We start from the raw sequence: 11,025 nt of genomic DNA, 5'->3' as shown, positions 1-11,025 counted from the left end.
TGTTCCTTTTGACCTTTTCATTTTAATTAGAATCAGCTGGACGAGTTGCACAAGCATGCATACTGGGATTTTGGTAATGACTGCATAACATGTTGATAAATTTGGAAAAAAAAATTGACAGCTTTGAAATGTTTGCCAATGTACAAACTTGGTTTGTTTCTTCATTAGATATCATTAAGCTTTTAAAACATTGCTATAAATTGTGTTCTCATATATTTTTGGTATATATTTATTTCTATATATTTGACATTGCATTATAAGTTGTGTCTTTATTGAAATTTTGTTTTCTATTTGTGGCTAGAATTTATAAGTGATGTTGAGATTTGCCTGTTGACATTTGACAGGCTTGCTAAACTCAAATTCCAGTAATTCCACTGTAGATTGCCTACAGTTCCAGGAGTCAGCAAACTATGACCTCCAGGCCAGATCCAACTCACAGCCTGTTTTCACAGGCCAAGAATAGTTCTTAACCTTTTAATAAATGATTGTAAATGCCCAAAAGCAAGGAACAGTCTCCAGAAACAGTGAGTGGCCTGCTCAGTCTAAAATATTTATTATCTGGCCCTTTACAGAAAGTTTGCTAGCCTGGCACAGCACAATCATCATCATCTGTGAATAGTGCAGTTTTTAGTTCTTCTGTTTTATTTATTTTCTTTCTTTTACCACATTAGCTAAAATCTCCAGTGTAAAGTAAGAAAGAAACAGTGGTAGCTGAGAGTTTTAAATTCTTCCCTATCTCAAAAGATAAGCTCAATTTCTTAAGTATATTATTTTTTTTTAATTTTCTATAGCTTTTATCGGACTAAAAATTCCATTCTTTCATAATATTTAAGAACTTTGATCATAAAATTACAAAGAAACAAGACAATCAAGAAGTTCACCTTGAAATTGTCACAGGTAATAGACACAAAGGGAGGGGATTTGTACAAATTCTCCTAAGAAGTTCCTAAGACAGAACCTGTTTCTTCATTCCAGCAGTTTCTGTATTTTCTACTTTTAATCAATGTGAAACCGATACATTTTCTATCACTCAAAATTCTTTCCCTTTGCTACAGTTAAAATCTGTATGAGTAGTTTCTTCAAACTGTTATAATGACCTTTTCAAGCTCAGTGTCAAAAAGCATGTGAAAAAGTATGTTGACAAGTGCAAAACCTGAGCTCAACAGCAGAAACAAGGGAGAAATCCCTTTGTTCATTAACTTACTCGTGTCAGACCCGTTGAACACAAACTGAGACTCTTGCAAGTCAACAAAATTACTTTCATGTTATGTTTTTCTCTGTAGATACTTTATTATTCAAATAATCTGAAATATATTTAAAGTTGCTTTAGTATTAAGTTACATCTTGTAAGTTCACGAGTTGTGAATCCGATTGCCTGTGCCACTTCTAACATGATTCAAAAGAGACACATTTTGAAAGACAAGTTGTTTTATTTAGTCCCATTTTAATGTCCCCTTAAAAAGTTTGACTGTTGACTCTGGATATTCAGCTAAGAGAGTCGTATCAAAAACCTGCTTGAATTTATCTAAGAATTCATAATCTGTGCTGAACCTGAACTTGTTTGCCCAAAGTACCACGGTCCCCTGCTGGGAAAGGTGCACCATGGTGAGGAGCAGCTTGTCCAGGAAGTAATGGTGGTACACCACGTCAGAGGCCAAGACATAGTCGTAATGCAGGGCTGCCCTGGGGAAGTTCTGCTCCAGGTCTTGCCCCCACACCAGTTCCTTCACTTCAGGCAGATGTGCTGTGCATTTCAGGGTATTTTTTAAGAGATTGTACTGAAGGTTTCCCAGGACATCAGGTAAATCCGTTGCTGTGACTTGAGCTCCTAAATGAGAGAGAGATGGTAACAATCACCTGGAAACTTTCGGGCGGCCAGAGTACTGATACACTCCGGGAGATCATAAGAGAACCAGGCCCCTCGGCCTGCGCTTGCCATAGCTCAGGCTGGACAGTTCTTTCTTGTGTGTGGGCCCATTCTGAACACAGCAAGGTGATTAGTAGGCTCCCCAGTCTATCCCTCCCCCGCCCCCAGATGTCAGTAACTGCAAACCCTCCACCCCACTCCTGAGGTGAAGACCTCCAGGGCTCAGAGTCACCTCTGGACTCTCAACTTAGTCACTTTGAAAACAAGGTGAGCTCGAGGAGTTGCTCAGCCTCTCCAGGACTCGGTCATCTCTGCAGGTGACAGTCACGATTCCTGGCGCATGGCATTTTGGGGAGATACAGTGAGTGAAATTGTGGCCAAGCTCCTACCACAGCCTGCCTGGCACACAAAAAGCACTCTGTCATTGTCACCGTGAAGGTCTTTTACAACACAATCAGGAAGAAAGGAAGGAACAAACCTAGAATACTGGCCACGATGGAAACAAGGCCTGGTCCAGCACCAATTTCCAGGATTTTGGCATCTTGGAGATTCAACTCCTCTTGATGTTCTTCCAAATACTGGCACAAAGCTGTAGCCTAAAACACAGGAACAACCAGGACTTTCACCTGAGAACTGGAACACTGGACACCAGGAGCAACCCCTCTACCCTCAGAGTTAAAGACTGAAAGACATTATTTTCTATTTATTGAAGGGTTCAAAAGAACCAAAATCTCATTCAATGCCATATTTAGACCCCTGGAACATAAAAGTTATAATAAATTGCATGTCACAAACTGGAGAAACAAATTCATTAAATTGACTATACTAGCTATGACCAATTCCCCCCTCCCAAAAAAAAAGCAGGGGGTGGAGATCTGTAGATTAGCTCAGCTCTTACAAATTGGGGAGATGTAGCTAAACAGCGACTTCTTCCCCTGATTTCATCATTTTGGGCCTGCAGCTGCATTTAGAGTGTTGTATAAACTTGAAAACTTCTCTTCCCAATCAATCAAAATTCAGCTTCGTTAGGACTGTGCTATCTTGGACAACTGGGTAGTTTCTTGGGTTCTTGTTTTCTTAAATGGTTCATCAAAGAAACAGACTATCAGAACAGCGCTTCTCCAAGATGGAGATTCCTTGGAAAACTGGGAATGGAACCACCATTTGACCCAGATATCCCTCTCCTCGGTCTATACCCAAAGTATAGAAGGCTTAAAAACAGCATACTTACAGGGATACAGCCACATCAATGTTTACAGCAGCACAGTTCACAATAGCTAAACTGTGGAACCAACCTAGATGCCCCTCAGTAGATGAATGGATAAAGAAAATGTGGCATATATACACAATGGAATATTATTCAGCATTAAAAGAGAATAAAATCATGGCATTTGCAGGTAAATGGATGGAGTTGGATAATATTGAAATTAGCCAATTCCAAAAAAACAAATGCCAAATGTTTTATCAGATATAAGGAGGCTGATTCATAGTGGGGTTGGGAGAGGGAACATGGGAGGATTAGATCAACTCTAGATAAGGTAAAGGGATGGGAGGGGAGGGAAGGGGGCATAGGGGTATAAAAGATGGTGGGATGAGATGGACATCATTACCCTAAGTACATTTAAAAAGATGTGAATGGTGTAAATATACTTTGTGTACAACCAGCGATATGAAAAATTGTGCTCTATATGTATAATATGAATTGTAATGCATTCCACTGTTATATATAACAAATAAGGATTTAAAAAAAAAAAAGAACAGTGCTTCTCAAACTTTAGTGTGCCAACAAATGCCCCGGGGTAGCTTATTAAAGATGCAGATCCTTCTCTTGTAGCTCTGTCTCAAAATTCCGCATGTCTAGAGAAGCTCCCAGTGAAGCCAGCCTGCTGGCCTGCTGACCACACTCTGAGTATGGACAAGTTGTTCATTATACATGAAACCAACCATCTCTCTCCTTTATTCATTCTATTCTGTCTCTACCTTGTCCTGACATTTCTGGGTTTTTTTTTTTAATTTTTAATATTTATTTTTCAGTTTTCAGCGGACACAACATCCCTGTTTGTATGTGGTGCTGAGGATCAAACCCGGGCCGCACGCGTGCCAGGCGAGCGTGCCACTGCTTGAGCCACATCCCCAGCCCCGTCCTGACATTTCTGGAAAGAGAAAATGAATGTTCGATTTGCATTGCTTCTCCAGGCTTTATTTATGTAAAGGAAGTGTCCACTAGCAATGCCCTGGGCTAGAGAGAACAAGAACAACTGTGCATAAGAAAGTTATTTAAGTAGCCTAGCGCTGGGGAAGGAACATTGAGATGAAAAACTATTGAGCTCTATAATTGGTTTTTATGTTTTGGCCCCAGATATAGATATGCTCTTCTGCCTCTGGACTCCAGGTTCTAGTCTAGGTTGGGCAGGGTGATTCCAGACCTGCCACTTATGATTGCCAGTAACAAGGCTAGTACTGCAGATTTTACCCCATAAGTCACTTTACTTCATCCTCATGTGTGCATAGGGAATGGACACATGCAAATATGAATATCACCTTTTTCTCTACTGCCAAGGTATTTGGTGGCAGAGCTAGAGGTAAGCAAACCAATTATAAACTAATTGCAATGATTTCAGGGAGATAGATATATACCAGGTTGGGGGCAGCACATGATAGAGGCTGCTGGGAGTCAGGGCTGCATTCTGGGTGCCAGGGAGAGGTGAGCCAAGTGTGGAAAGATGAGGGGGCGGGGCACTCCAGGTGAGGCCACCTGGTGAGACAATGGTGTCAAATAGCACCAACCTGCAGCACTTGGCAAGGCACTCAGAGTTGAGAAGGGGAGTTTTGAGGAAGGAGTTGAGTTTTTCTGTGAGGGCATTCAATAAAAGGAGAGTGTCACTGGCATGGCCAGAGGACACATGCTGCCCTGTCCTCCAGGAGGGTCTGGCCCCAGTCAGGGGTCATCTGGAGATAAAAGCCTTCTCAGGAACAGCTACAACTTTTGACATGACAAACATCCATCCCTCTTAGCCCTGTGAGCAAACTCTAAAAGGAGCTCCTTCACAGATTCCGCCCCTGCAGGCACCCAGAGGGTCTTCCCACTTGACATGCGATTCTCCTAAAGCTTTCAGGGGATCCCAAGAGAGGTGGGTTTGGGTGCATAAATGGCTGAGGCCTTAGCGTAAAACAACTGAGTGGACAAATGTGCCGTTTCCATTCCTAATCTGTTACCACCGCTCTGGTTGTCTATTTGCTAAATGCATTAGAATAGGAAGCTTCGGAAGGCATTAGGTATTATCAAACTTATTAAAGCAAAAGAAAGCCTTTGTTTGAAGAGAATCATACTCATGAATAAGGTTCTGCTTAGAAGGGAGCAGAACCCTAAAAACCGGGGACCCTTTGGCTCCTCTTCTCCCAGTTCACTTGCTACCACTTCCCAGGACTGCCTGGACAGCTCCTGAGAACCTCTTGTCATGAACTTCTGCTCGAGATCCTGGACCAGGAGATGTGCCTCACTGGGGAGTTTTTAAGACATGCAGGACCACAGACATGCACACACTCACACCATTCCACACCTGAATCACAGTCTGCATTTAATAAGATCTCAGTGTGACTCAGAACCTAAAGGCTGAGAAGTTCTGCTCTGGAGCCTTTCTAAGCTCAGGCTGACAGCCTTTAGGTGGAAAGAGCCATGTGTGCCCAGGAGAATGGTTTTATCATCAAGCCAAGGAAGCTTTCTGAACTCCCTTGTCCTTAGTCAGGAGGTGAGAATAGTGTTGCATTAATAATTACAATTAATGTAGGCTTACGTGTAGCCCTGCATTTGTTATAACCATGTCAGGAACTAGACATTACCTCTACTCCAGGTTTCAAATGTGGAAATGGAGGCAATTGGAGGTGAGCACCTGGGCCCCTGCAGCTTGAAAATGGCAGGTTTTCCTCCATTCTTGCACCATCCTTGCTGGGCCGTCACAGGGGTGACATCAGGTGGAATAATACCTCCTAAATATTTCTGTGAAAATGTCCATCAAGTCAAGGAGGTATGGATGGCCAAGAGCCAGTGGGTGTGACCCAAAGGTGCCTATTGCAAAGTCTAAACTCTAAATTCCTGATATTCTTTTTTTTTTTTTTTTTACTTAGCAATTGTATTCATGCTGCATTCTATTTCCCAATAAGGTCAGGTTTATTTAACATAAAAATATTGTTTAAGGAACATCGCTTAAAGCAAAACCAATGCTTCCGAAGGAAATGCTATGCTTCTTTGGGGTCCAAGCACACCACCAGCATCTCTGGGGGACCAGGTAATCCATCCTCAACTAGAGAAGCACAAGAGATAGAAGTAGGTGGCCACCTGCCCACAGCAACACAGATGTACAAAACTGTCACCTTCAGAAAGACTAAGGGCACAAACGTCACCATGCGCTCACCGCTGGCCACACCACGGCTCCATAGCTCTCTATCGACTCTTGGATGACGATCTTCTTGCCGGCAAACTGGTAATGCTCCTGAGTGTAGCTGGCATAATCTGTCGGAACGAATTTCTGGAGGCTACGAAGAGACGATTCTATGTTGTTAGCGTCTGTGAAGCACAAAAATAAGACAGGCTTCGTGCTCCATCGATCCGGGGTGAACCTACACTGGGTAAGACTGAGGAGACCAGCAATCTTTCCCCAAGTGGGGCAGTGCCATCAACCAGTGTCTGCAATTAACACCAAACTGTGTTCTATGAGGGGATGGGACACAAGGTTCAGATGTGACCTTTTCATCATGCAGCAAAATACTGAAGGAGGCCCTTGGCTTCTCCCTTCTGCTGAAGAGGTGAAGACCATCCCCAACCTGTGTTCTGGGTCAGGAGAAAGCGAAATTATCAGGAAAATGGCACCTGAGAGCAGACTCTCTGCAATTAAGGAGGATCTAGGTGAACACGAACCCGGCTATTTTTAGATCTTGACCTGAAGTAACATTCCCACACGCTGACTGCCGCGAGCTCCCAAAATCCTTCCCGCAACTGCCCCTCAAAAGGCACAGGCCATAGAGTGGGGCGGCTGTCATATGAGACCTGGCTATTAAGTTACTAAGGCTTTAAATACTCCTTTAACCCCCATGACCCGCGATAGCAGCTCTCGAATAGCAGATAAAATGAGGGGAAGAGCGCCTGACGGGGCTGACATCACAGAATCGCAGATGGTTAAGGGTTTCCCAGAAGGTTTCAGAGTAAAAGAGCCGCGGGTATAAGTGTCAGGAGGGAGGATGCTGAGCGCATGCGCACTCAGGGACCCTGCCTGGTGGGGGCGGAGGGGGGCTGTGGACGCTGGGAAGGGATTAGCAGGGAGGAGTTTCCTAGCCCAGGGACTGGTTTTATCTGCAGGAAAGTTGCCTTGTTGCCTGGGATACGATACAAGATCTTTAACCAGCAGTGAAATGTGGGCTTGGGAGAAGAGCTGTCGGTTAACATTTGAAGCGCCCTCATCAGAAGTAGCCACTCAAGGTGGAAGAGGGAGATGTGGATACCAGGAAAGTGAGCCTTGGAAGAAAGCTGATCTGCAGGCCGCCCCTCGCAGGCAGGTCCCACAGCTATTTCCGACATCACTGATTTCAGAGTGCACCCGAGTGGCTCTATGCTGGGAGGCTGACCCATCAGTACGGGAATGTGGAGTGAGCATTAGAAATACCAGTTGATGATGTCCGTTGAGGATAATTATGAAGAAAGGGCCCAGAAACGTCTATGTAGGTTTCATTTCTTTTTGTCCTTTTCCATTGTACTTTACTGAAGTATCATTTGCAGTATCTTAGGAGATGATCCTTGAACACGGGTGAAGTGAGTCGTTTGAAAATGAGCAGAGAATGCCCTGAGCTCTGCCCAGTGTTGCTCATGGTCATGGCTCTCCTTTGTGTGTTCTGCCACTTGGAAGAGGAATCTCAAAAAGGTGAGCTTCCCTGAGCTGGTAGGTGCCTGGCAATAAATAGCCAATGTGGCCTGAGACTGGGCTCTTTGCTGTCACATGCCCTCCTGTCAGGGGTGGTCAGAGGCTGCCAGGTAAGGAGGAGACTTTCGGCCTTCACTTGCCTCTGTCATAGGAGGCGATGCACACTGAACAAAACCAGCCCGGCACTTCTGAGTGACCCAGGAGGGCCAGCTCCTCACCCACGGGCTGAGAGGCAGAAGCCAGGACAGGCCGCCTGTGCTGAAGCAGGTGGAGCAGCCACTTGTGAGAGACGGAAAAAGCCCTGATTTGTAGTGTCTGGCAAAGGCCCTGGTGCAAATACTCCCACCGTGGCGAGTCCCAACTTCTGCCACTTGAGGGGAAATACAGGCAGCCACACACTGCCCAGCGATATTGCCTGCACACAGACCAGCCCCCAGAAACCACCTCAAGAGCATGGCTGAGAGTGAACTGGAGTAAAGTAACTGCTGAGGAGCTTTGAGCATTTATTGTTTTGGCTTCTTAATAGACAATTGCCTTTAATATAATCTATTGAATTCTAAGTCTATATATTCTAAATTTTAATATGGCATGTTCCGCAACCAGAATTCCTGAAATTCAATGCCATCTCCAGCATGCCGCTGGGGTGGGAGACTGACAGCAGCCAGCACCTGCCAGCCCCTGCGCCCCTGCCCTCTGCTCAGGTGCACCTTCCTCCCTTCCTCCCAAGGACGGCCTGTTGGGGACTTATCTTTCTCTCAGAACTGTAGGAAAAGTTGGTGGATTGATTTTGCATAGCTCATCCCTTCACAAGTAAGTAAACTGACAAAGAATGAGCTTAACGGTGTACTTTTCTGATCAACATTATTAAGAAACACTGGCTTACAAATGTTTTCCCATAAGACCCCCTGAAGTTCTACAAACACAGAAAATTGTATGACTACAGCACTTTAAATATTTTCATCTATTTTGTCTATGCTAGCCTGCTAGTTCAGAGGTCAGATCTGAGAGAGAAGGTAGAGTTGCATTTTTATGTAAATGAGTCAGTAAAAATAAATAACATGCTCATTTAGTAGAGTTAAGACATATTTGTACTCTATAAATGATTGTGTTTTAAATGGCGCTTATGATACCATTTTTATGTCTGTTATTTATGTATTTCTGAAGCTGTGCCCAGAAATGCAGCTACACTGCCACTCTGCTGTCCTAGTGGAGAAATGCACCGTGATTGACAAGGGTCCATCACACTGCTGGAATGCATTTCGGCAAAGAACAAACTATATTTTAAAGTTCTTGTTACAAACATATGGCACTCTCAGATTTAAATACAAGATAAAACAAAGTTGCAGACTTGATAAAGCGAATGAGAAAATCGGGGTGATGTTTCAGTCTACACACAAAGGCGTTGTCAACCATGCTTCATTGTGGTAAGAATTTAGAGTTAAAAGGAAATGGAAATTCTTGCGGCCGAAGTTAACTTGAAAATGTCATCGTTAGGAAAGCAACTGAGGAAAGCTGTGGCAGTGAAGAAAAGGAGTTTACCTCCTGGGGGTCCCCCGGTGCCATCTTCCTGGAGAGCCGCCTCCTCCTCCTCCAACCAGCCACCTGGGGAGTTCGGTGCCTCTCCCAGGCACAGGGACTGCTGCGCAGAGCTGAGACACACGTCCATAGCTGGAGCCTGCTGGGAGGAAAGAACTGGACAAGACCCATGTCACTTGGCCCAAGGAAAGTCTGACTCTCCCTGAAGGATCCAAAGAGTGTAGCTTATCGCCTTAGCATGTGCTGAGCCGAAAAGAGCGACTGCTTTTCAGCTTTGTTCCCTGGGAGAGCCAGGAGCCACCCAAGGAACTGCCATTTGGCTTTGCAGAGCAAGGTACAGAGAGAACATGAAACACAACCGAGTCCACACATGGAGAAACGCAAACTCAGAGCAGGTGTAGCCCGGGAACAAGACTGTCACTTGGGGCTAGAGCAAGGTTTGGTTATTTTGCAACCTTTGCCATTCTCTAGTGTCACCCAGTGTTGTAACACATCACTAAGTTCTGGGGATCTAAAATGCATTTCCAATAACTTTTGGATCTGAATTCCAATAAAGAAGACCTGCCCCGCTTTGCATACCATTGGGGATAATAAAGGGTAATGGCATCATGGCCGAGGAGCCAAGCCAGGGTTTGGAGCAAGCGCCAGGCTGCTCTACTTTCATCTGAGGCTCCGCTGGAAGACGGTAGAGAGCACTGGGCTGCAAGCCAGGAACCTGGCCTGGCTCCCCACTCTTCACACTTGGCAAGCCACCTAATCCCCTCAGCACCCATTTCCTCACCAGCAGAAAGGGGATGACAGCATCTGCCCTGCTCATGGGGCAATGGTGAGAGACAGAAGAGCCAAAGTGATTGTAAACCACTGAGAACTCCGCCTGCCTGGGCACAGGAGACCTGGCTATGGCATCAACGCAGAAATGCCCAAGGCAGCCTGAGGACCACCGTGCTCACCACTGCCCAGCACAGGGCTGTAGTGCTCTGTGTGTACCTTCTCAACAACCCCCTGAATCAGGCACTGTTGTTACATCCTGTCTCAGGTGGGGAATCCAGACAGGGAGAAATTGAAAAGCAGCCCAAGAGCAGCTGCAGGTGGCCAGTGACAGGGCCCTGAGGCAGAGCAGGAGCCCATCTGCAGACCCTGCCTGGTGCCCACCAGTCAGCGCAGCCCAAGCTGCCTGGGTTCAGCCTTAGTGTTCCTTGTCTCGTTTGCCCTGAAATTACTTGCAACACTTGGCTGGCCTCCATGCTGTGACAGTGACAGCCCTGGTCTTTCCCACAAAACATAAATGCTTTTCCTTACCCATTTTTACCATCTGGGTTTATTCTACACACGCTGCTGTATCCTATTGTCTCAGCCAGTAGAGGATGGCAACCAGACACCCAACCCACCCATGACTACCGAGCCAGCTATTAAGGTGAGGAGTTGACCAGTGAACAGGCACACAGAGAAGGACCCCAGCCCTGTGCAGCATCTGGAATTCCATCCCACACCCTGACAGGGGGCCTGCCCCTCTCACCTCCAGGCATCAGAATCACACAGGAAGTAGGCTGTGGTGCAGGTAATGTGATGTTTTCACTGACTCTAGAATCAGCCAGTCAAACATTCACCCCCGTTCTCTAACTCACTCACCAGTGGAAACTGTTCTACCAGTCTGTGTTACGCAGGAGTTTTTTTCTCTTGCAGATACTTGCTCCTTCTTTTCCACTTCCC

At 45.4% G+C, this 11,025-nt stretch overlaps 1 protein-coding gene across 1 annotated transcript; it reads right to left on the bottom strand.

Moving 5' to 3' along the window:
• Positions 1-1,218: 1,218 nt before the first annotated feature.
• Mettl21c (methyltransferase 21C, AARS1 lysine) lies at positions 1,219-9,702 on the bottom strand. The gene is made up of 4 exons (XM_046454783.2): positions 9,319-9,702; positions 6,280-6,431; positions 2,346-2,463; positions 1,219-1,828 (listed from the first exon to the last, which is right to left on the bottom strand). Exons 1-4 carry the CDS (start codon positions 9,443-9,445, stop codon positions 1,434-1,436), a joined length of 792 nt encoding a protein of 263 aa, XP_046310739.1. The 5' UTR covers positions 9,446-9,702; the 3' UTR covers positions 1,219-1,433.
• Between the last annotated feature and the right edge of the window lie 1,323 nt (positions 9,703-11,025).

The sequence above is a fragment of the Marmota monax genome, unplaced genomic scaffold (assembly GCF_021218885.2).
Source record: "Marmota monax isolate L192 unplaced genomic scaffold, Marmota_monax_Labrador192_F-V1.1 WCK01_AAM20220418_F8-fsc00026, whole genome shotgun sequence".
Classification (NCBI taxonomy): domain Eukaryota; kingdom Metazoa; phylum Chordata; class Mammalia; order Rodentia; family Sciuridae; genus Marmota; species Marmota monax.
Note: the sequence above shows the minus strand (reverse complement) of the source record. Positions and strands in the feature narration are given on the sequence as shown.